We start from the raw sequence: 27,199 nt of genomic DNA, 5'->3' as shown, positions 1-27,199 counted from the left end.
TCTGGGGCACCTGGGTGGCTCAGTTGGTTGGGTGACTGCCTTCGGCTCAGGTCATGATCCTGGAGTCCCTGGATCGAGTCCCGCACTGGGCTCCCTGCTCGGCAGAGAGTCTGCTTCTCCCTCTGACCCTCCCCCCTCTCATGTGCTCTCTCTCTCTCAAATAAATAAATAAAATCTTTAAAAAAAAAAAAAATCTGACTCTTGACTTTGGTCAAGATCTCAGGGTTGTCAGATTGAGCCCCACGTGGGACTCCTCACTGGGCATGGAGTCTGCTTAAGATTCTCTCTCTCTCTCCCTCTGCCCCTCCCCACTTCTAAAAAAAAGGGGGGGGCACCTGGGAGACTCAAGTCAGTTAAAGTGACTGACCTTGATTTCAGCTCAGGTCATGATCTCAGGGTTGTTGGATTGAGCCCCATGTCGGGCTCTGTACTCAGGTGGGAGTTTGCTTGGGATTTTCTCTCTCCCTCTGCCACTCCCCCATCCGCGCCCCCCCCCAACACACTCTCTCTCTCAAATAAATAATAAATAGAAAAGAAAAAAACAAAATGAAGATAATACCTCAAAGAAAAAGCAAGTTGTGAAAAACACTAAAGCTGCTCCAGTGTGCTAATTTATACAGATGGAGATCCAAATTCAGGACTCTAGAGTAAGTTCTCCATTTCTTGCCCACAAGCAATTCAAAGACTATGTTGCTCTGTTTCTGGAGCAAAGGAGCTTCCCAATATCCACCAGGCCAATAAAAGGGACTACCATAACTAATGCTGCCAATTTTAAAAAGCAATTTTATGCTTGGACCACAGCTTCAATAAAATGAAACCACCTCAGAGCCTTATTACAATGAAAAATATTACAGAATGGTAAAGGAGTAGACTCTAAGGATATTTTACAGGATCCTGACATAATTATCCTGAGAAACAAAATGCATCATTCTAGCATCCTTACAGATTAGCCCAAAGGTAAGTACATTTCATCAACAAAACTAGAAATGATTTCCGAAGGCATGTGAATTTGTCCAGTAAAAGAACCTCACCTTGGATTTATTCTAAAAGAGGTTCTCAACTGTTCTGCAGCAATTCCTAAAAGGAGGCCAGTCCAAATGTAGTAGGATAAATTCCCCTAAAAAGCTCAATTTCTGGTCACAGCAACAGGTGACCACTGCTGTGACACTACAGGATAGGTACACTAATCTGTATGTCTTTATATATACGAAATTTTTGAAATCCAAGTCTTAACACATAGGCATTATAATAATCTTAGCAATAAGCAACAAAGGTTTAAAGCCTTCTTTTTTTTTTTTAAGATTTTATTTATTTATTTGACAGAGAGAGAGAGATAGCGAGAGTAGGAACACAAGCAGGGGGAGTGGAAGAAGGAGAAGCAGGCCTCCCACAGAGCAGGGAGCCCAACGTGGGGCTCGATCCCAGGACCCTGGGACTATGACCTGAGCCGAAGGTAGACGCTCAACGACTGAGCCACCCAGGCGCCCCTAAAGCCTTATTCTTAAATATAATATATACTGGTATTATAAAACCACCCTCAATTTTGAACCATTAAACTAGAGATTACTAAAAGTGGGGAACCATGAACACTCCTTTGTGGCTACAGCGTAACAACCACAGCATATGGAGATATAAAGGTTATTTTAAAGGACTGTTTCTAAAAAGTGCATCTTCAGAGAAATTCACAACATATGTCTCTTACCTCATAAATGTTGGGGTGCCACATTTTGGTCAAGAATCTGAAGGTAGGTGGTGAATATGGGTAGTCAATAGGAAATTTAATATGCGCCTGAAAAGAAAAAAAATGAAATGGAATAAATCAGATTTCAGGTTTTTCATCTGCCTAATAATACACCTTATTATACCCCAGTGCAACAAAAACTCCTTTCTACAGAGTAGACTCTTAGGATTAACAACTGCTCATATACATTTTGTTAGCCCCAATGTCAGTTATTATTAGCACGTTCTTATAGCATCTCTTCAAATATTTATAAGAGCTTATGTTAAATCACCAAAACTCAACATCCATATAATTTTTAATTAAACTCGTAAGAGTGAAAAACAGTATAGGTACAGGTGTGTCACACTAATTACTGCATTTTTTTTTTTAAGATTTTATTTATTCATTCATGAGAGACAGAGAGAGAGAGAGAGAGAGAGAGGCAGAGGGAGAAGCAGGCTCCCAAGGAGCAGAGAGCCCCATGTGGGACTCGATCCCAGGACCCTGGGATCATGACCTGAGCCGAAGGCAGACGCTTAACCATCTGAGCCACCCAGGCGCCCTAATTACTGCATTTTATCACAAAAAATAATTAACACAACCTTATGGTACATAATACAGTTTTTAACTCACCTACCACCCAGAAATAATAAATCCTACCATTTTTTCTAATCATGCACTATCCTTTATTATTATTTTTTATTATTAACATATAATGTATTCTTTGTTTCAGGGGTACAGGCCTGTGATTCATCAGTCTTATAGAATACACAGCACTCACCACAACACATACCCTCCCCAGTGTCCATCACCCAGCCACCCCATCCCTCCAATCCCCCTCCTCTCCAGGAACTTTCAGTTTGTTTCCTGAGATTAAGAGTCTCTTATGGTTTGTTTCCCTCTCTGGTTTCGTCTTGTTTCATTTTTTCCTCTCCTCCCCTATTATCCTCTGCCTTGTTTCTCAAATTCCACGGATCTGTGAGATCATATGGTAATTATCTTTCTCTGAAATGCTACTATTTTGATACAGCTCCTTCCAGCAGTTAATTTTGGTGTATACATGTTTATTTCTTTACAAACCTTATTTTCAAAAATTTGAATATACTGCATTTTATACTTTTCTCCTATCCATAATCATACATTTTCCTATAAAATAGTCTCCAAATACATGATTGTTAGTGACTCTGTAATGTTCCATCATATGAATATATAGACGAAACATTAAAAAAAAAAAAAAAGATTTCTTTATTTTGAAACATTTGGGTTGTTTTCACTTTTGCTATTATAAATAACTGCAGTTGACTGTCCTTGGCAATATCCCTTATTTCAAATATGAAGAAACCCAGAAAGACCCTCATCTAACAGTACAGTAAAAGAGCCTGAGGAAGGGACAGAAAGGACAAGCTAAGAGTAAATAAGCTAAAACCAGCATGGCAAGTCAGGACACTCAAAATTTCTTTCTTCAATAAAAGCAATGAGAAAACTGGCAAAAATTTTAAGAATCAATTTTACAGAATGTAGAAAATAACCAAAGGTCTGCAGGAATTCAAAGAGCATCTATTTAAGAAAAAGAGCTGACCCTCAATAAGAACAGTGAACTCTATGGTGTTTTAACATGCCCTAGTCCCATGCCCTGACCTCCAGAGCTATGGTAACCTTAGAACTAACAAATCACATTTAAAGTGAAGACAAGCAGCAACAATGTGCTGAAATTTCTTCAAAGCCTTAATCCCAAAGAATTATCACTATCTGACCTTTTTGATGGTTCCCTAAAAAAATTCACTGGCAAGGTTGTCTATATTTGACCTGATCTGTAGCTTGCACAGCATCAAAATAATTTTCCTTGGGTGTGGTTGTTGACAATGATAGACAAATATTGAACTTCAAAGCTGCCTGTTAGATTGAACAACAGACTAACCAAAAAATTTAATAGGGAAAGCAAGGATAAGATACACAAAAGGGCTGTGAAAAACTCTAACAAATTCCTAAGAATATATAAGACTAGGCTCATGTGTAGTGCTGGACATGTGTACAGGCTATACACACACTCAGGAAAGTCATGAAAATTCATTAGAAGGCCCTAAACTATCATCTCTGGCTGAATTTGAGGATCTGCACAAGGAGGAACTAAAGGCTAAGGCAGAGTTCAAAACTGGCTAGCTGAGTGTTAAAAGGTGTACCTCAACATGCACACAGAGCTGCTCTACAATGCCCAGGGAACTTGTTGGTTCCAGGAAATCAAATCAAATCAAACTAAGGAAATCGCTCTTCAATCACTGCTTAGCTAACCAAGTGGAGACTTTACTGGCCAAACACAAGAATATAGACAAAACAGAACTGGGTCAGAAAACTAATTAAACAAGGAAACAATCACAATAAACAGCAAGAAAAAATTCTGTTGCCACATTTTATTACTTACACATCCAACTAGTTTTCAACACATTACTACAGAACATGAGAAAAAAAACAACCTACAAAGTATGGCCTATATACAGGGTAAAAAACCAATCAATAGAAAATAGAAGCCCAAATACTGAATTTATCAGGCAAGTCCTTAAATCAGCTGCATTGTTTAAAGGATTGAAGGAAACTGTGGCTAAAGAACTAAGGACAGTATGAGGGAAAAAAATATTTTGGCACACTGTGAATATCAATGAAGAAAAATTATAAAAAATAAAATGAATAGTTTTTTGAGAAAAAAAAAGTATGAACTGTGGTCAAAAGTACAATAACAATAACAAAAAGCTAGATGGGCTGAACAGCAGATCTGAATAAGAGGAAAAAAGAATTTGTGAAAATGAAGATATGTCAATTTAGATAACCCCATCTAAAGAAATAAAAACACATGTGACTCAGAAACCAACATATGCATTACTGGGAATCCCAGCAGGCGAGGAAACTAATGGACAAAAAAGAGTATTTGATAAAATAATGACCCCAAACATCCAAATTTAATGAAAAACATTAAGCCTCATAAACAAGAAGTTCAACAATTGCCAGTAGAATAAACTCACAAAGATCCACATCTAGATATATCATAAACAAACTGTTGAAAGCCAAAGACAATCTTGAAAGCAGCAAGAGCACAATTAATCAAGCACAAGGAATCCTCAATAAGATATAACTTCTAATCAGAAGCCAGAAAACAATGCTGAAAGAACAAAAGTCATCAACCAAAATTTCTATATCCAGCAAAATTATTCCTCAAAAAATGAAGGTGAATTAAGACATTACTAGACAAATGAAAACTGAGAACTCATAATTAGCATACATTATAAATGTATTTTTTGGTTTATATCTTTTTTCCCGATTGATTTTTTAAAAAAGATTTTGTTTATGTATTTGAAAGAGAGACACAGCAAGAGAGGGAACACAAGCAGGGGGAGTGGGAGAGGGAGAGGCAGGCTCCCAAGGAGCAGAGAGCCCGATGCGGGGCTCGATCCCAGGACCCTGGGATCATGACCTGAGCCAAAGGCAGACGCTTAACAACTGAGCCACCAAGGCGCCCCCCCATCTGATTTAAAAGGCAAATACATCATATAATAATTATAAATCTTGATGGGCACATTTGTGTGGCAGAGAAAAGTAAAGGGGAAGGATCAGACTTATGAAGAAGCAAAATTTTCAAATTTTATTTTTTAATTCCAGTATAATTAACAGTGTTATATTAGTTTCAGATTTACAACACAATGATTCAACAATTCTATATATTACTCAGTGCTCATCACGATGAGTGTACTCTTAATTCCCTTCACTTTATTTCACCCAACCACCCCCATGTCAGGTAACTATCAGTTTGTTCTCTACATTTAAGAGTCTACTTTTTTGTCTTTTTTTGTTTTGTTTCTTAATTTCCACATGAGTGAAATCATATGGTATTTGTCTTTCTTTGACTTATTTCACTTAGCATTATACCATCCATGTTGTTACAAATGCCAAGTTTCATTCTTTTTTATGGCTGAGTAATATTCCACTGTGTGCGTGCACACGTGTGTGTATGTATGTATATACACACACCCCACATTCTCTTTATCCGTTTATCTTGGATGGCCACATGGGTTGCTTCCACATTTGGCTACTGCAATAAACACAGGGGTGCATATATCTTTTTGAGTTAGTGTTTTCATGTTCTTTGGGTAAATACCCAGTGGTGGAATTATGGATCATATGGTGATACATTCTATTTTTAATTTTTTTTTAAGATATTATTTATTTGACAGAGAGAGAGAGCACAAGCAGGGGGAGCGGCAGGCACAGGGAGAGGGAGAAGCAGGCTCCTTGCTGAACAGAGAGCCCGACAGAGACTGATGTGGGGTTCAATCCCAGGATCTTGGGACCATGACCTGAGTCAAAGGCAGACACTTAACTGACTGAGCCACCCAGGTGCCCCTGTTTTTAATTTTTTAAGAACCTCCATAGTGTTTTCCACAGTGGCTGCACCAGTTTGCATTCCCATCAACAGTGCACAAAGGTTCCTTTTTCTCCATATCCTTGCCAACACTTGTTGTTTCTTGTGTTTTTGATTTTAGTCATTCTGACAGGGGTGAGGTGATATCTCATTGTGGTTTTGATTTGCATTTCCCTGATGCATGTTCTTTTCATGTTCTGTTGGCCAACTGTATGTCTAGAAGCAAAATTTTTGTATACTATTGAAATTAAGATGGTATTAAATGATCTACTTTAGTTACAAGATGTCCCCCGGACAACCACTAAGAACAACTCAAAAACTGAATACCGCTTCATGATTTAAAATACCCAAAAAGGGAATACAAGGTAAATTCCTCAATTTGATAAAGAACATTGATTTAAAAAACCCTAACTAACACTGTAATTAACAGTGAAAGACTAAATGCTCTTCCCCTAATTTCAGAAACAAGACATGGATGTCTGCTCTCACTACTTCCGTTCAAGACTATACTAAAGATGCTAGCTAAGACAACTGAGCAGGGGAATGAAATAAAAGGTATCTTGGTTGGAAAGAAAGTAAAGTTATATGTATTTGCAGATAACCTAACCTTGTATATAAAATACTCAAACGAATCCACTCAAGGTTATTAGAACAAGTAAACAAGTTCATCAAGGTTGCAAGATAAAAGATCAATATACCAGCATCAATTATATTTCCATATGGTATCATTTAAATAAACTGAAAGGAAAATTAAGAAAATACCATTTACAACAGCATCAAAAACAATACTTAAAAATAAATTTAACAAAAATGGCACAAAACTTATACTCTGAAAAATACAAAACACTGTTGAAAGAAATTAAAGACCTAAACAAATGGAAAGATATTGCATATTCATGGATTGCAAGACTTAATACTGTTAAGATAGCAATCCTCCCCAAACTGATCTTCAGATTCAACATCATTTTATGGAAATTCCAGCTTCCTTCCTTACAGAAATGGAAAAGCTGGTACTAAAATTCATATAAAGTTGTAATTCAGGGGACCCAGAATAGCCCAAACAGTCTTGAAAAAGAACAAAGTTAGACGAGAAGAAAAAAGAGGAAGAGACTGAAAAACTCTTGTGATAAGTTCACAATTCAGAGGCAAAGGCTCACTGAAAGACTGAGCCCTAAACACAGGAGTAGAGAATGCTTCCCCCTCCCCAAAATCTTACCACCGTATTACTGAGACCTATTTAAAGAGTTCCTTATATCTGGGTACATCATATCCAGCTATCAAGAAAAAAATCACAAGCATACAAGAAGGAGAAATAAAAAATAAAGAAAGCAATTATCACAATGAAAATATGGCATAGATTTTGGAATTATCAGACTGGGAATTTAAAATAACTCTGATTAATATTCTAAGGATTTTAACGAATATAGCAGATAGCATGCAAAAACAGCCAGCCAATGTAAGCAGAGAGATGGAAATCCTAAGAAAGAACCAAAGAGAAATGCTAAAGATTAAAAAACACTGTAACAAAAACGAAGAAGGCCTTTGATGAGCTTATTAGGACTGGACACAGCTGAGGAAAGAATCTCTGAGCTAGAGGTTATATCGAAAGAATTCATGAAAACTGAAAAGGAAAGAGAACAAAGACTGAAAAAAACAGAATATCCAAGGACTGTGGGGCAACTACAAAAAGGTGTAACATAACATGTAATAGGAATATGAGAAGGAACAAAAGACACGTACCATAAAGAAAATGAAAAAACAACCCACAGAATGAGAAAAAAATGTTCAAATTATTTTTCTGGTAAGGGATACATATCCGGAATATGTAAAGAATATTTATAATTAGAGGCATCTGAATGGCACAGTCAGTTAAGCATCCAACTCTTGATTTCAGCTCAGGTCGTGATCTCAGGCTTGTGGGACTGAGCCTTGTGCATGGCTCCACACTCAATGTGGAGTCAGCTTGGACTCTCTCTCCCTCTGCTCCTCCCTACCCTGCTAGCTCACACTCTTTCTCTTTAAAAATCTTTAAATTAAAAAAAAAAAAAAAAAAAAAAGTTTAAACCTAAGCAATAAAGAGGAATACAGGTATCCTTTGCTTTTCAAAAGTTCAGATCACACCACTTTGCTTTTACAGAACAACATTAGTACCTATTTTCACTAACAGAAAAAAAATCTAAAGAGGGGGTGCCTGGGTGGCTCAGTCGTTGAGCGTCTGCCTTCAGCTCAGGTCATGATCCCGGGGTCCTGGGATCGAGCCCGTCGGGCTCCCTGCTCAGTGGGAAACCTGCTTCTCCCTCTCCCACTCCCCCTGCTTGTGTTCCCTCTCTCGCTGTGTCTCTCTCTGTCAAATAAATAAATAAAATCTTTAAAAAAAAAAAAAATCTAAAGAGGATTTCATTTCTGTGGGGAAAAAAACACAAAAAGTGAAAATAGAATTCAGTGTTTGTTTTGCAAGCTGTCATAGAAGCAGTGTGCACCCTGAGCAACAAATGTAGCACTGCCAATGTCCTTCAGCATCTCACCACCATAGCTTTGAACTGTGTCTGTGAGCGTCTGTGCTTTATCTGGATTTACTTGTGTATCTGTTGGTAAGATATGCCCGAAGGTATCAGAAAAGCCTAAGAGAAGTTATGTTTTGGGTCTAGGAACACTCAAATTTTTTTCCATATAAATTAATAGTAAGTGCTTCTTCAGTTTATACCATTTTGGCTTATAAAAGTTTTCTTTTTTTTTTTAAGCTTTTATTTGTTTACAGAGTACAGAGTACAAGAAGGGGGAGGGAGCAGCAGAGGGAGAGGGAGAAGCAGGCTCCCTGCTGTGCAGGGAAGCCTGACGTGGGGCTCGATCCCAGGACCCTGAGAACATGACCTGAGTTGAAGGCAGACACTTAACTGACTGAGCCACCCAGGCGCCCCTTATAAAAGTTTTCATAGGAACACTCTACTTTCAAAGAGTAGGGGGAACCTGTAACTCAACTGAAAAATGGACAAAGTATGTGAATAAACATTTCTCCAAAAAATATGATAAAATGGCCAATAAGCACAAGAAGAGATGCTCAACATCATTAGCCACAGGGAAATGAGTATCAAAAGCATAATGAGATACCACTTCAAATCTACTAGGATGGATATAAAGACACAGCAAAAACAGTTCTAAGAGGGAAGTTTATAGCAATACAGGCCTATCTCAAGAAACAAGAAAAATCTCAATTAAACAATCTAACCTTCCACCTAAAGGAACTAGAAATAGAAGAATAAACAAAACCCAAGGTTAGTAAAAGGAAGGAAATAATAAAGATCAGACTACAAAAAAGTAAAATACAGACTAAAAAAACGATAGAAAAGATCAATGAAACTAAGAGCTTATTCTTTGAAAAGATAAACAAAACTGATAAAACTCTAGCCCGGGGCACCTGGGTGGCTCAGTTGTTAAGCGTCTGCCTCCAGCTCAGGTCATGATCCCAGGGTCCCAGGATTGAGCCGTGCACTGGGCTCTCTGCTCAGCAGGAAGCCTGCTTCTCCCTCTCCCGCTCCCCGTGCTTGTGTTCCCTCTCTCTCTGCCAAATAAATAAATAAATAGTCTTTAAAAAAAAACCTCTAGAGAGAATCATCAAAAAAAAAGAGAAAAAAGGGGCACCTGGGTGGCTCAGTCGTTAAGCGTCTGCCTTCGGCTCAGGTCATGATCCCAGGGTCCTGGGATCAAGCCCCACATCGGGCCCCCTGCTCGGCAGGAAGCCTGCTTCTCCCTCTCCCGCTCCCCCTGCTTGTGTTCCCTCTCTCACTGTCTCTCCCTGTCAAATAAATAAATAAAATCTTAAAAAAAAAAAAAAGAGAGAGAGAGAGAAAAGCACAAATAAATTCAGAAATGAAAGGGAAGTTATAACCGATCTTTTACTTATTTTACTTATTCTTATCTCACAGAAACACAAAGGATTGTAAGAGACCACTATGAATAATTATATGCCAACAAATTGGGTAACCTAAGAGAAATGGATAAATTCCTAGAAACATACAATCTTCCAGAATTAAATCAGGAAGAAATAGAAAATCTGAACAGACCAATTACTAGTAATGAAACTGAACCAGTTATCAAAAAACTACCAAAAAATAAAAGTCTAGGACCATATGGATTCACAAATTCTACCAAACATTTTAGAGTTAATACCTATTCTCTTCAAACTATTCCAAAAATAGAAGAGGGAGGAAAGCTTCCAAATACATTCTATGAGGCCAGAATTATGCTGATACCAAAACCAGACAAAGACAGCACACACAAAAAAAGAAAACTACAGGTCAACAGAGATGCGAACATAGATGCAAAACCCACAGTAAAATAATAGCAAACCAAATTCAACAATACATTAAAAGGATCGTACACCATGATCAATTTAGATTCATTCCAGGGATGCAAGGATGGTTAAACATCTGCAAATCAAGCAACAATGATACACATTAACAAACTGAAGGATAAAACAATATGATCATCTCAACAGATGCAGAAAAAGCATTTCATAAAATTCAACATCCGGGGCACCTGGGTGGCTCAGTTGTTAAGCATCTGCCTTCGGCTCAGGTCATGGTCCCAGGGTCCTGGGATCGAGTCCCACATCAGGCTCCCTGCTCAGCGGGAAGCCTGCTTCTCCCTCTCCCACTCCCCCTGCTTGTGTTCCTTCTCTCGCTGTGTGTGTGTGTTTGTGTGTGTGTGTGTGTGTCTCTCTCTCTGTCAAATAAATAAATAGTCTCTTAAAAATAAATAAATAAAATTCAACATCCGTTTATGATAAAAACTCTCAACAAAGTGAGTACAGAGGGAACACACCACAACATAATAAAGGCCATATGTACCAAAGCCACAGATAACATCACAGTTAATGGTAAATGCCCACTCTTGACACTTTTATTCAACATAGTATTGGGGTCGTACCCCAAAGATACATGTAGTGATCAATCAGACAAGAAAAGAAAAGAAAGGAAAAGGAAGAGAGAGAGACACGCCTGGGTGGATCCTAGGGTCCTGGGATCAAGTTCTGCATCAGGCTCCTTGCTCAGAGGAGGGCCTGCTTCTTGCTCTGCCTGCCGATACCCATGCTTGTTCTCTCTCTCTGACAAATAAATAAAATCTTAAAAAAAAAAAAAAAGAGAGAGAGAGGAGAAAGGGAGAGAAGCGGGTAAGGAAGGAGAAAGGGAGGAAGGGGCAGGCATCCAAATTGGAAAAGAGTAAGTAAAATTGTCATTATTTGCAGGTAACATGATACCATAAAAAACCCTAAAGACTTCACCAAAAAACTATTAGAATAAATGAATTCAGTAAAGTTGCAGTATAAAATTAATACACACAAATCAATTATATTTCTATATGCTAATGAACTATCAGAAAAGAAACCAAGAAAATGGAAAACCATTCTATGCTCATGGATTAGAAGAACAAATATTGTTAAAATGTCTACGCTACCTAGAGCAATCTATACATTCAGTGTAATCCCTATCAAAATACCATCACCTTTTTTCACAGAGCTGGAACAAATAATCCTAAAATTTGTATGGAACCAGAAAAGACCCTGAATGGCCAAAGGAATGTTGAAAAAGAAAACCAAAGTGGGTCCATCACATTCACAGACTTCAAGCTCTATTACAAAGCTGTAATCATCAAGACAGTATGGTTGTGGCACAAAAACAGACACACAGATCAATAGAACAGAATAAAGAACCCAGAAATGGACCCTCAATTCTATGGTCAACTAATCTTCGACAAAGCAGGAAAGAATATCCAATGGAAAAAAGATCGTTTGTTCAACAAATGGTGTTGGGATAACTGGACAGCCACATGCAGAAGATGAAACTGGACCATTTCCTTACACTATACACAAAAATAGACTCAAAATGGCTGAAAGACCTAAATGTGAGACAGGAATCCATCAAAATCCTTGAGGAGAACACAGGCAGCAACCTCTTCAACCTCGGCTACAGCAACTTCTTGCTAGACAGGTCTCCGAAGGGAAGGGAAACAAAGGCAAAAATGAACTACTGAGATTTCAGCAAAATAAAAAGCTTTTGCAAAGCAAAGGAAACAGTCGACAAAACCAAAAGTCAACTGACAGAATGGGAGAAGATACTGGCAAGTGACATATCTGATAAAGGGTTAGCATCCAAAATCTATCAAGAACTTATCAAACTCAACACCCAAAGAATAATCCAGTCAAGAAATGGGCAGAAGACATGAACAGACATTTTTGCAAAGAAGACATCCAAATGACCAACAGACACATGAAAAAGTGCTCAACATAACTTGCCATCAGGGAAATACAAATCAAAGCCACAAAGAGATATCATCTCACCCAGTCAGAATGGCTAAAATTAACAAGTCAGGAAATGACAGATGTTGGTGAGGATGCGGACAAAGGGGAAACCTCTTACACTGCTGGTGAGAACGCAAGCTAGTGCAGCCACTCTGGAAAACAGTATGGAGGTTCCTCAGAAGGTTGAAAATAGAGCTACCCTATAACCCAGCAATTACACTATTTGGTATTTACCCCAAAGATACATGTAGTGATCAGAAGGGGCACGTGCACCCCAAAGTTTACAGCAGCAATGTCCACAACAGCCAAATTATGGAAAGAGCCCAGACGTCCATTAAGAGATGAATGGATAAGGAAGATGTGGTGTATATATACAACGGAATACTACTCAGCCATCAAAAAAATGAAATCTTGCCATTTGCAATGGCATGGATGGAATTAGGGGGTGTTATGCTAAGCGAAATAACCAAATCAGAGCAAGACAATTACCATACAATCTTGTTGATATGTGGAATTTAGGAAACAAAACAGAGGATCAGAGGGGAAGAGAGGAAAAAAATAAAAGAAGAGGGAAACAGATCATAAGAGACTCGTAATCATAGGAAACAAACCGAGGGTTGCTGGAGGGGAGATGGGTGGGGGGATGGGGTAACTAACTGGGTGATGGACATTAAGGAGGGCAAGTGATGTAATGAGCACTGGGTATTATATAAGACTGATGAATAACTGACCTCTATCTCTGAAACCAATAATACATTATATATTAATTGAATTTAAATAAAAATTTAAAAAAGAAAGGAAACCAAGAAAACAATCCTATTTACAACTGTATCAAAAAGAATAAAATACCTAGGAATAAATTTAACCGAGGAGGTGAAAGACCTGTATTCTGAAAACTATAACAAAAACACTGATGAAAGAAACTAGAGAGGACACAAATAAATGGAAATACATACTGTGCTCATGGAAGAATACAGTTAAAATGTCCATACTCCCAAAGCAATCTACAGACTCAACCCAATCCTTATTAAAGTACCAATGGCACTTTTGACAGAATTAGAACAAATAATCTGAAAATTTCTATGAAATCACAAAAGATCCTGAATAGCCCAAGCCATCTTGAGAAAGAAGAACAAAGCTGGAAGCATCTTATACTCCCTAATTTCAAACTACACTAAAAGCTATAGCAACCAAAATAGTATGGTACTAACAGAAAGGCAGCCACACATATCAGTGGAATAGAACAGTCAAGAAATAAACTCACACTTATGCGGTTAATTAATCTTCGACAAAGAAGACAAGAATATACAATGGGGAAGTCTCTTCAATAAATGGTTCTGGCAAAACTGGACAACTGTATGCAAATGAATGAAATAACCACCTTCTTATGCCATATACAAAAAAACTCAGAGAATGAAAAGTTAAATGTTTTTAAGCCTGGAAACCTAAACTCCTAGAAGTTCTGGAAAATAGGCTGTAAACTCTTAGACATCTGTCTGAGCAATATTTTGGGAGGGGGGATCTATCTCCTCATGCAAGGGAAACAAAAGCAAAAATAAGCAAATGGGGCTACACCAAACTAAAAATATTTTACATAGTCAAAGAAACAAAACAAACAGGCAACCTACCAAATGGGAGAAGATATTTGCAAGTGGTATAACTAATAAGAGGGTAATATCCAAAATAAAGAACTCACACAACTCATTATCAAAAAAGCAAACAATCCCTGGGGTGCCTGGGTGGCTCAGTCGTTAAGCGTCTGCCTTTGTTAAGCGTCTGCCTTTGTTAAGCGTCTGCCTTTGTTAAGCAAGCGTCTGCCTTCGGCTTGGGTCGTGATCCCAGGGTCCTGGGATCGAGCCCTGCAGAGGGCTCCCTGCTCTGCGGGAGGCCTGCTTCTTCCTTTCCCACTCCCCCTGCGTGTGTTCCCTCTCTCACTGTGTCTCTCTGTCAAACAAATAAAATCTTTATAAAAAAAAAAAAAAAGCAAACAATCCAATTAAAAAATGGGCAAAGGACCTGAATAGACATTTCTCCAAAGACATACAGATGGCCAATAGACACATGAAAAGAGTCAACATCACTGATGATCAGGGAAATGCAAATCAAGACCACAAAGAGATTATCATCTCATACCTGTCAGAATGGGCAACATCAAAAAGAAAAATAACAAGTGTTGGTAAGGATGTGAAGAGGGAACTCTTGACAGAATGCAAAATGGTGTAGCTTTGCACACCATTGCACACTCTTGATGGAATGCAAAATGGTGCAGCCACTATGGAAAACAGTATGAAAGTCCCTCAAAAAATTAAAAATAGAACTACTATATGATCAAGCAATTCCACTTCTGGGTATTTATCTGAAGAAAATGAAAACACTAGTTCAAAAAGGTATATGCACACCTATGTTCACTACAACATTATTTACAAAAGCCAAGATACAGAAGCAACGTTTAGTGTCCACAGATAGATGAATGGATAAAAAAGATGTGGTGTATATATACAATGAAGTATTACTCAACTATAAAAAAAGGAATGAAATCTTGCCATTTGCAACAATACGGACGATACCTAAAAGGTATTATGCTAAGTGAAATAAGTCAGGCAGAGAAAAGCAAATACTGAATTATTTCACTTATGTGGAATCTAAAAAATAAAACAGAGACAGAAACAGATTCATAAATATAGAGATCAATCTGGTGGTTGTCAGAGGGGAGGGAGGCAGCAGACAACATAGGGGAAAGGAATTAAAAGGAACAAACCTCCCGTTTAAAACAAAAAAGACATGGGGGTGCAATGTACAACATAGGGAATATAGTTAATAATACTGTAACACTTTTGTATAGTAACAGATGGTAGCTGGATTTATTAAGGTGATCACTTTGTAATGTATATAAATGTTTAATCCCTATGTTGTACACCCGAAACTAATATAATATTGTAACGTCAACTACACTGCAGTAAAAAAAAAAAAAAAAAAAAAAGATGAATGGTCTCAATTTAGTGGTGTAAACTTCTGCTTAACAAAAATTAGGAAACTAAGAAATTAAACCAAAAGCCAGCAGAAAAAAAACTGAATTAAGGTAAAAGTGGAACTCAATGGAACTGAAAAATGTGAAAACAAGCAGAGAGACATTAATAGAAGCTAGATCTCTGAAAGGTCAAGAAAACTGATAAATCTTTAGCCAAACCGATAAAAAAGGAAATGTACAGGGGGGCGCCTGGGTGACTCAGTTGTTAGGCATCTGACCCGTTAGCTCGGGTCGTGATCCTGGGGTCCTGGGATCGAGCCCCGCATTGGGCTTCCTGCTCAGCCAGGAGCCTGCTTCTCCCTCTCCCACCCCCTCTGCTTGTGTTCCCTCTCCAGCTGTCTCTCTCTCTCTCTCTGTCAACTAAATATTAAAAAATTAAAAAGAAAATGTATAAATACCAGTATTAAGACCAGAACAGGTGACAGCACTACTAATCCTACCAATAGTAAAAGAATGATGAGGAAATATTATATATAACTTTATGCTCACAAAATTCAACAAAGTCTATGAAATAGACAACTCAATAAGCACAAAGCACCAAAGCTACTTAAGATGAAATATATAACCTGAATGTCCTGTATATATTAAGAAATTGAATTTTGGGGCACCTGACTGGCTCAGTTGGTGGAGTATGTGACTCTTGATCTCAGGGTTGTGGGTTTAAGCCCCACATTGGGTGTAGACAGAAAGAAGTCTCCTGAGCCAGACAGCATTAATGGCAAATTCTATCAAATATTTAAGGAAGCAATAACACTAATTTTGAATAAACTCTTGTAGGAAATGCAATAAGGGGAAATAATTTCCAATTCATCTTATGAGGCCAGCAATACCGATACAGAAACCAGACAAACACATTCTAAGAAATTAAACTACAAACCAATATCCTTTATGAACAAAGATAAAAAAAACCTCAACAAAGTATTTATGAATGGAATCCACCAATATATTAAAAAGAATAATAAATTGTGACCAAGTGTGTTTTATCACAGAAATTCAAGACTGCTTCAACATTTTAAAACCATAATTCATTTTATACTGTGTAAAATATGTGTAATACAACAGATTAAACAAGAAAAAACACAGGATCTGTACTGAATGGAGCACTGAGTGTTATACGCAAACAACGAATCATGGAACACTACATCAAAAATTAAGGATGTAATGTATGGTGACTAACATAACATAATAAAATAAAACTTAAAAAAGAAAAAAGAAAAACAGGATCATCTCAATAGGTGCAGAGAATGCATCCAAAAAAGTAAACATCCAATTCATAATTAAAAAAAAAAAACCAGTTGGCAACATAGGATTATGAAGGTATTTCTTTACATGGATAAAGGTTATCTACAAAACCCTACAACTAACATCACACCTAATGGTGAAAGACTGAATGTGGCCTCCTCTGAGATGGGAAGTAAGGCAAGGAGGTCCACTCCTATCACTCCTATTCAACACTGTACTGAGGTCTTAGCCCATGCAATAAAGAAAGAAAAGAAATAAAAGGCATACAGATCAGAAATAGAGAACTAAAACCATCTCTATTCACAGATCACACCTGTCTATGAAGAAAATCCCAAAGAATCTATAAAAAGAGCTTCTAAAGCAAATATATGAGTTTAGGAAGGTTGCAGGATACAGTGTCAATATACAAAAATAACTATTTCTATGTACTTGCAATGAACAATTGAAATTAAAAATAAAGTAACAGCACTTTGAAACACAACAATAAAATACCTCAATATGAAAGCTTTACAAATTATAAATACCACAAAAACAAGTTCTTATAAAAGTTTCCTATAAATGCCTTAACTGAACCTGGCCAGAAATTTTTAGCATACAAATACAAGAAAGATAAGACAAGGTGCCTAGGTAACCCATTTTCCTGCAGCTCTATCTACATAACTAGAATCCTAGAAAACATTTATAGCAAAACTTAGTATTGCTTTTAAATTTAGTAGGCCAACCTGAAATACTTAAAAATAGAGCCAAACTTTCCCAAAATGCTGTAAGTGAGGCCCAAAAATTTCAAGTGCTACACTACTACGAGTTCATTAAAAGACCAAGGAGCTAGGCACCTGGGTGGCTCAGTTGGTTAGGAGTCTGCCTTCGGCTTGGGTCATGATCTCCAGGTCCTGGGATCGAGTCCTGTATAGGGCTCCCTGATCAGCAGGGAGTCCCCTTCTCCGTCTCCCTTTGCCCCTCCCCTTGCTCATGCTCTCACTCTAATAAATAAGTAAAATCTTTAAAAGAAAAAAAAAAGAAAAAAGACCAAGGAGCTAACTCCCAATCACATTTTGCCCAAATTTGTATTTCTGAATGGTTTTTCACTATGTAACAGGACAAGTTATGTCACCTGTGCTCAGAGCTATTAAAAGACTGAACTTGAGCTTAAACTTAAAATCAGCAATTAAATGAGAATTAAAATTCTTATACTGAAAGCACTGAAGTAGCAAAAATAAGTATAGAAATCTAGATGCCTCTCCCTGGCCCATTTTGTATTATATGCTTTTTAAACTTTTCTATTTGTTTTGATCCTAGAGCTCAGCACTCATGAATGAGCAAAACGGGGCTAAATAAAACCCTATCTGATTAGCTCTGAAATCTTAAGGAAGCAAAGTAGTAAACTAGTAACACAGGCATGCATCATTATTGGTACTTAGAAGAATAGATACAGATGTTCATAACTGCTTCCTTTACAGAATGGTCTCTCCGCAGACAAGCTTAAGTTATGGTGCGGAGGGCAGTTGGATCACTCTAAGTTCAGTTTCTGTTCTCTACCTTAAACATTTTCTGTGCCTGAAGATTCCTAAGATCCAAGGTCAGGAAAATTCTGGAATATTCACTGGGACTCAAAAAGATAGTATTTAGGATATTCTCAAACTACAACAAGGAAGTCATTAAATAAATCATGTGCTGGTTTCCAAATCACTAAGAAGCAGTAGGAGAACAAAAAAATATATATAAACCATCTTGAACTGCCCCCCACCAAAAATAATAAAATCTCCAATCACTTCTTAAAACTTAAATTGTAAATAAGCCTATTTTCCCATTTTTCATTCAAAATCTTATTAAGCATTTTCAGTCTGGATACTGAGGACCTGTAGATGAAAATCTCACACACATCCCACCTCAAAATCCAGCTAAGAAAGAATCACAGTAGAACACCTAACAATATGTTCTTATGTAAAGAAAAGTCATTTAGTCTGCTGGGCAAAAACAGGAAAGACTTCATTTGTTCAACATTTTCTGAGTGCTACCATGTACTGGTACTGTGGTTAGGTGTTGCCTGAGTAGTTCCCTGGTAGATAAAAGCAGAGGAAACAGCATGAAGGCACAAGGTGCAAAGAGTGGTAGTTAAGGATGTAAGGATACAGGATGGTCAGGTATGGCTAGTGGAATGCTTGCTGGTAACTACAAGATAAAACAAGACTGGATGAAGATAGGTTGAAACCTTGTTTAGGTGATAGTAGGAAGTTACAGAGTATTTAATTAAAAAAAATAACAGCAAGATGTATATTTTAGAAAAATGACTCTGAAAAGCACTGAAAAGGTGGGCTGGACAGAATAAAAGACAGAAGTAAGTTAGACATTTCCTATCTTTCCATTTAATCAATCTCATCTCCAAAATCTGTACGTACTTTAGAAAGCTTTACTAATTATTATGTAGTTATATAATCTTTATCTGGATAAGACTGTGAAAATTCCATAATAAGCAGGGAATTCTACAATAAGTTGAAAATGAAACCTCCTCTATCACTTTTTTTTTTTTTTTTAAGATTTTATTTATTTGCCAGAGACAGCGAGAGAGGGAACACAAGCAGGGGGAGTGGGAGAGGGAGAAGAAGGCTTCCTGCAGAGCAGGGAGCTCAATGCCGGGCTCGATCCCAGCACCCTGGGATCATGACCTAAGCCGAAGGCAGACGCTTAACAGCTGAGCCACCCAAGTGCCCCTCCTCTATCACTTTCTATGGGGGAAATTAGATTGTCCTTTCTAGAAACAGAAATAATCAATAAAATTTAACATTGTCTGTGTAGCCAAATGTTTCGGTCTCCCAAAATGTCTTCCTAGACTACTAAATATATTAGAAGAAATCTTTGCGGGGTAACTAGGTATAGCTGCATGAAAAAATTTTTAAAGATTTTATTTATTTGACAAAGTGAGCAAGAGAGAGCACCAAGGAGAAGGGGAGAGGAAGAGGGAGAGGGAGAAGCAGAATCCCTGCTGAGCAAGGAGCCCAAGATGGGGCTCAATCCCAGGACCCGGAGATCATGACCTGAGCTGAAGGCAGACACTTAACCAAATGAGCCATCCAGGCATCCCTAGTTGCATGAAAATTTATAAAGAACGTATGATATGCAACAATATGAAAAGCAGCATGGAAGGGGAGCCTGGGTGGCTTAAGCCTCTTCAGCATCTTACTCTTGGTTTCAGCTGAGGTCTTGATCTCAGGGTCGAGTTCAGGGCCCTTGTTGAGCTCCACAATGGATATGGAGCCTACTTTAAAAAAAAAAAAAAAAAAAGCAGCATGTAAGAGAAATGGTTAAGGATATCCACTCAAGACGCTAGACTGCCTGGGTTTGACTCCCAACTCTGTTACTCATGAGCTATTATCTCAAGCAAGATACTTAACTTGTGTCTGTTTCCTCATCAGCAAAATAAAGTTTATAGTACTTTATTACACAGGTTGGTTTGAGGATTAAATGAGTTAATGGTTGTAAAATGCATTAGGACAGTGGCTAAAACATAAAAATATGTAAGAGTTTTGTTGACTGGATATTATGGGACTACTAACTTTTTCAACTGCAATAATAGTATGATTACTTTTTAAAAGGGAGCCTTTATACTTTAGAAATACATGCTGAAATATTCAAAAAAGATATGTCTGAAATCAATTACAAAATAATGGGCAGGAGTGGATAAAGTACATATAAAATAAGATTTGCTATGAGTTAATTATGGAAGCTGAGTGATGGGTATACAGGAGTTTATTATACTCCTATTTCTTACTACTTTCATATTGTGGAAAATTTTCAAACCTACAAAAAACTTAAAAAAGGGGGATGACTAATATACAATTTTTTTTAAAGCGTTAGGGTTCTTTGCATAACCAGTATAATCATACCATTATAATAGCAATAGATGCCACTATTAACCAAATGAACATGGTGGAACTTTGCAGGGTGATCATAAAATTCATGTAAAAGAGAAAATGTAGGAAAATAACACTGTTTTTGACAAAAACCAGTAATGGGGGGGCCCTACCCTAGCAGACAGAAAAGCAACCTATTATAAAGCTGCAATAATTAAAAGAGGAAATGAATCAGGTCAATGATATAGAGTGGAGTTAAGTTATTAAGCAAATAATAAAGGCAACACTTCAAATAGGTAGGAAAAGGATTCAACACAGTAAAGTTGAGGAAAATGACTCTCCCTTTGAAGGGATGACGATGCTTACAGACACTGGGATTGAAAATTAGACTTCACTTTCAAGGAGAAGAAGATCAAACCTTATCTTTTTTTTATTTTTATGTTTTAAAGATTTTATTTATTTGAGAGAGCGCGCGCGTGCGCACACAAACAGGGGGAGCAGAAGAGGGAAGGAAGAAGTAGACCCCCCACTGAGCAGGAAGCCCAATGCAGGGCTCAATCCCAGGACCCTGGGATTATGATCTGAGCCAAAGGCAGACACTTAACCAACTGAGCCAACCCAGGTGCCCCCAAACCTTATCTTTAAGAACAATCAACAACACTGGTAAAGATCTGGACAATCCTTGATCTCCCCAAGAATAAAAAGGAGTTCATATACTAGTAGCAAAAGATTGATTATTCTGTAGCCATAATAAAATAGCCACCAGAAACAGTTTTAAATTGCTTAATCAATACCTGACAGTTCTAAGGGTATGGAACAACAAGAACCAATTTTAAACCCACATAAAAACAACAACTTGTCTTGGTGACTATATATTTGCAAGCCAACCTATCAGTGACAGGCCCTTGCTTCTGAAAGCCTGCCAACGGGAACACACTTCAAACACACTTCTGAATACCAACCAATCATTAAATGTCTTACCCAACTAATCTTGCTTCCACTGCTGATGCCAACCTACCATGGCTGCAAAAAATAAATTAATCCCTAAACTTTACACTTCTCAAAACCATATAAATATCAGTAGTCTGCTCTACTTGGACAGACTGTGATTGACCAGTAAAGCTCTTAAGCAAGCAATAAACTCAGATTTGTGTTTTTTGGTTTAAATACTAAAGAGTGGTCTACTCCTCTGATACGCTGTTCTGTAGCTATTACAAAAGATGTAATGGACCAATATACACCAACAGAGAAAGATACCCAGGATATGTTAAGTAAAAAACGTAAGTGGCAGTATAAAGGTTGTTGTTACTTAAAAATATTATGTATCATGGGGCGCTTGGATGGCTCAGCTGGTTAAGTGTCCAACTCTTGGTTTCGACTCAGGTCATGCATCATGGTCATGAGATTCTGCCCCACATTGGGCTCTGCGCTCAGTGGGCAGTCTGCTTGAGATTATCTCTCCCTCTCTAAAATAAACAAATCTTTAAAAAGTAAATAATATATCGTATATAACATGTAAAAAATGTGTGTATCTGAGAATTCTATTTATGTTTTCACATGTATATTCCATGTATATAATATATAGAAAAAAGACTTTAAAGATGTATTTCTCACTACTGACAATAGTTATCTCTGGGGACTAGAGTAGTGGTAGAAGTGAAGGAGGGAATGAAGATGGGCCAATAGGTCATTAAAAGAACTAGTATATTTTTCTTTCCAAAATGTGTAAATATGAAATGTATAAGCTACAGCTAAATATATATAAATTTATATATTATATATATATATATAAATATAGCTTTGGAAATCTGATATCCTTAGAGGGTCTTGTGGGTCACACATGGAATGTGACACATTCAAACATCTTTATTTTGGAAATTAGGCATTGCATATACAAGCAGCTGGTTCTTTCTGCAGAAATATTTTCCTAGTTATCAATAAGCTTTTGCTTAGTCAAACTATCTGTATCTTTTTAAACTTTAAAAATGGAATAGTTCCTTACACCTAGCACTCACAGTTAGTTGCCCAGTTCTAAATTACCCAGAAGACATTCCACCACTGTTGTGCTAAGGGATGAAAACAAAATAAAATAGGGGCGCCTGGGTGGCTCAGTTGGTTAAGCGATTGCTTTCGGCTCAGGTCATGATCCTGGAGTCCCTGGATCGAGTCCCGCATCGGGCTCCCTGCTTGGCAGGGAGCCTGCTTCTGCCTCTGACCCTCCCCCCTCTCATGTGCTCTCTCTCTCTCATTCTCTCTGTCTCAAATAAATAAATAAAATCTTTAAAAAAAAAATAAAATAAAATAACTAAATAAGTTAATGAGATCATGACCTGAGCTGAAGGCAGACACCCAACCAACTGAGCCACCCAGGCGCCCCTTATCCATTTATTTCTGGAACTGTTAAGTAAATGTACTACAGTATAACCTTTAACCAAGTTCATATACACACAGTCTAGTTTTAAAAATCTGAAGTTTACCCTTTACAATTTATTCATGAAGTATAGCTTTAAATTCGACTGGTATATGGCTATGTCAAGAAATATAAGAAATAGGGGCGCCTGGGTGGCTCAGTCGTTAAGTGTCTTCCTTCGGCTCAGGTCAGGATCCCAGGGTCCTGGGATCGAGCCCTGCGTCGGGCTCCCTGCTCCGCAGGAAGCCTGCTTCTCCCTCTCCTGCTCCCCCTGCTTGTGTTCCCTCTCTCACTGTGTCTCTCTCTGTCAAATAAATAAATAAAATTAAAAAAAAGAAAGAAAGAAATGTAAGAAATAAATCTGAAAGGTCACACCTAAAAATATACATTTTTGTTATTTTTGTTATAGAAGTAATTTACACTCAGAGATTCTTTTTCAGGCAACTTCTTTTATCTTTCTTGACAACCTACAAACTCAGAAGGGCAAGTACTTCTGAAATAGTTTCTGTACCATTACTACTATATGCCTTCTCTAAAATGCTCAGGCCATTCCTAACTGTACCCTCAATCACATCAATGAACTCATCAGACATCTGTTCTTAGTTATTCAGATCCCTGAAGATTTATGTTAATATTTTCATTTACTCAATCATGCAATATATTACTGAACACCAATCACGCTGCCAGTACCAAATATGGGAGGTAGGAAACAAAGATATTTATAACACTATCCCTACCCCTGAATGGCTATGGTCTAACTGAAAAGACAGACATGCAAGGAAAGGATTACAAATTAAGGGCCTTAAATAAGATATCTAGTAGGTACTGAAAGAGCACTGTGAAAGAAATGCTTAACTCTGCCTGATATGATTAGGGGAAGATTTACAGAAGGGTGATACCTGAGGTAAACTGAGGCCAAAGTGGAAAGGGACCTTAAAGGCAGAGGGAAAAGAATGTAGAAAGGCTTACACATGAACACAAAGGCAGACATAGTAGGAATGAACACAAGAAGACTTACTTTAAGACATTTAGCAAGTATAATCAATGAGACCTAGTGACTGATTTGATTTGGGGACTGAAAGGGAAAAACCATGGATGACTCTCAAATTTCTGGACTGAGGAAATAGGTGAACAATGATAAATGGCAGTGGCAATTAAATAATACTTACAAAGGCTTACTAAGTGGCAGGCACTGGACTAAATGCTTTATATGCATCACTTCATTTCACCATTCAGTTGTGAAATTAAAAGGTAAGTATGTATAAACCACAAATGCAGACGACCTATTAAATGAGGTACAGATTATTTTCTAGTCCATATCTCTGACTACCAAGAAGCATTTTCCCACGTTTAACATTTTGTCTTCCTGAACCATTTTATTTCTTGGGCTTCTGTAATTCCACTGTCTCCTCATGCTCTAAGATTTCTGTCTATTCTTTCTCATACTCCTCAGGTCCTCTCAAGATCTTTTTAACTTAATGCGCTCTCATTATAACCTTCCCTGGCCCTCTATCCTCCCCTCCAAAATGTGAAACATAACAAAAACCAACAATTTCTGGGCAAAGAAAAGGAGGCCTGAAAATGCATAACCAAAAATTCAAAAAACATTAATATATGTAAATAAAGTATATATACATTGTCTTAGCACAGAATTTTGATAATCCCCAATGTGCCAATGTTAAAGTAATTTTGTTATATCACTAATTATTTTCATATGAATTTTCAGCCATGACAAAAAACAAATATGAATAGTGAAATATATCCCAATTATTCCTGCTATCTTATTACTAAGATACCATTAAACAGATTAAGAAAAAGGTTCCCAGTCCTAAACACAACTATACTTGTAATAGCTCAGCTGACAGCAAATGAAGAGTGTTTACTGTTGCATTTGGATTAGTGCCTGGAGTTAGTGTGAAATGAGGACACTCCCACTGCTGAGTTTTTCTGCTATGTCATCAGCTCACATCTGCTATAGGATATGTTTCCAACATAACAGCAAAAGCAAAACATGTTTTCTTATTAATTTGCTGAAAGTTTCAAAAGTCTGCCAACGACCAAGATAAACTTTTAAACTATTCATTAGCAGTATGTGAAAAATAAAGTGAGTAGCTATACCTAATGATGCTATAATAGGTGCCACAGGCTTTAAAGTCAAGAAAGTATGAATTTTTATTGATTAAAAATCCCAATCTGAAAAGTCTGTTAAAATTGTTATAATACTTAATGTAATTATCCTAAAATTAAGATGAAATATAAATAAAAAACAGGAAATCCCTGAAGCTTTTACTGAACTCTGAAAAGTAAACTTCAGACATTGCAGAAGTACCTTCCAATATTAATACTGAAAGCCCCCTTTTTTTTTGTTTTTTAAGATTTTATTTATTTGCCAGAAAGAAACACAGCGAGAGAGGGAACACAAGCAGGGGGAGTGGGAGAGGGAGAAGCAGGCTTCCCGCGGAGCAGGGAGCCCAATGCAGGGTTCCATCCCAGGGATCATGACCTGAGCCAAAGGGAGATGCTTAGTGACTGAGCCACCCAGGCGCCCCAGCCCTCTGTATTTTAATAAGAGTAAGACAATGTTTCTTTTTGCTAGGAAAGTAAAGCCTTTTATTCCCAAAATAAATGCTACAGAAACCCATGGCACCATCAGCTGGGTTAATGTTAAATGTAACAGCAGAAAAGACATTTGGACTTTTGGTTAAAATTGTGTGTTAACATGTATATTTACTGCTGCTTCCTCACAAACTACTAAGTTTATTAAACTGTTTTTTAAAAAGTCATAAACCCAGGGCGCCTGGGTGGCTCAGTCGGTTAAGCGGCTGCCTTCGGCCCGGGTCATGGTCCCAGGGTCCTGGGATAAAGCCCCGCCATCAGGCTCCCTGCTCAGCTGGGAGCCTGCTTCTCCCTCTTCCTCTGCCTCTCCCCCTGCTTGTGAACTCTCTCTCTCTCTTTCTCTGTCAAATAAATAAATAAAATCTTAAAAAAAAAAAAAAAGTCATAAACCCAGGACAAATGGGAGACACAAAACAACAAAATTTTGGAAGCTGGAAACCAGAAGGATAAGTGGTAACTAACCTGGAAGACTAGAGAAAATATAAACCCAGGCTTATGGTCAGAAAGCCCAAGGAGTAGGCCTACTTTCCACTGAATCATGGAAAAACTCAGAAATTTGAGGCACCAGGTGCAACTGGTGCTGCAAATAGGAAGACCAGTCAAAACTCTGTATAAAGAATTGTCAGATCCCCAGAACTTCTCCCCCATGCTGATCAGTGAGTAGCCTACACCACACTAATAGAAGGCTGGAGGTTTATTCTCTGCCATGGTTGAATTGAGTAGAACAGAGTGTGGAGAAACCAAACTGAAAACTGGCAAAATTTCACTAATGAATGGTAAGATCCTAGACTTTCCTTTTTCACCTGACTCTAATAAGGCTGGCAAACAGGCTTATGACTGCAAGATAAAAGAAAGCCTTCTTCTCTGAGGTAGAGAACCACCACTCATTGAAAAAAAAAATGTGAATTATATCGCAGTAAAGTGGTCTAAAAAATAAAACAAAACAAAACTGTAAAGATACAACAAATGGGAAGGGGTGCTTGGGTGGCTTGGTCGTTTAAATGTCTGCCTTCGGCTCAGGTCATGGTCCCAGGGTCAAGCCCCGCATCAGGCTCCCTGCTCGGCAGGAAGCCTGCTTCTCCCTCTCCCACTCCCCCTGCTTGTGTTCCCTCTCTCGCTGTGTCTCTGTCAAATAAATAAATAAAATATTAAAAGTAAAAGATACAACAAATGGGACTCCCCAAATTAGGCCAGTCTGATCACCATACTGTAACATCTAACAGGTCACTAATTTTGCCCTTGCGCACCAAGCAAAATTTTCAATCCGCCTTTTAGTACTTCACTCTTAAACATGAGTGGACAGCCTGGTGATGGGTATTAAGGAGGGCACGTATTAAATGGAGCACTGGGTGTTACACGCAAACAATGAATCATGGAAAACTACATCAAAAACTAATGATGTAGTGTATGGTGATTAACATAACATAATAAACTTTAAAAAATTATATGAGTGGACAGGATCAGAAGACATTTAAGGTAAGCCTAGAGGCAAAAATAAGGGGGAAAACCCTCAAAAACAACTTGAAGCAAAAGAAAACCTCAAAAAATATTATTAAAATTCTTAGACTGTTAAGATATGGCATCCATAAAATGAGAACAGGAGGCCAAAAAGGAGAGAAGGGACATTCA

General features: G+C 37.7%; 1 protein-coding gene across 1 annotated transcript in view; it reads right to left on the bottom strand.

Moving 5' to 3' along the window:
* The window catches only part of UBE2R2 (ubiquitin conjugating enzyme E2 R2), a 109,215-nt gene that overhangs the window by 32,033 nt on the left and 49,983 nt on the right, over positions 1–27,199 (bottom strand). Inside the window, exon 2 of the mRNA XM_045882545.3 lies at positions 1,703–1,789. Within this exon, the coding sequence (XP_045738501.1) occupies positions 1,703–1,789 (87 nt within the window). The remainder of the gene's footprint in view (positions 1–1,702; positions 1,790–27,199) is intronic.

Source organism: Mirounga angustirostris, unplaced genomic scaffold (genome assembly GCF_029215605.1).
Source record: "Mirounga angustirostris isolate CCGP_5_RB_7025 unplaced genomic scaffold, mMirAng1.0.hap1 SCAF_15, whole genome shotgun sequence".
Lineage (NCBI taxonomy): Eukaryota > Metazoa > Chordata > Mammalia > Carnivora > Phocidae > Mirounga > Mirounga angustirostris.
This window is presented reverse-complemented; position numbering and strand designations above follow the sequence as displayed.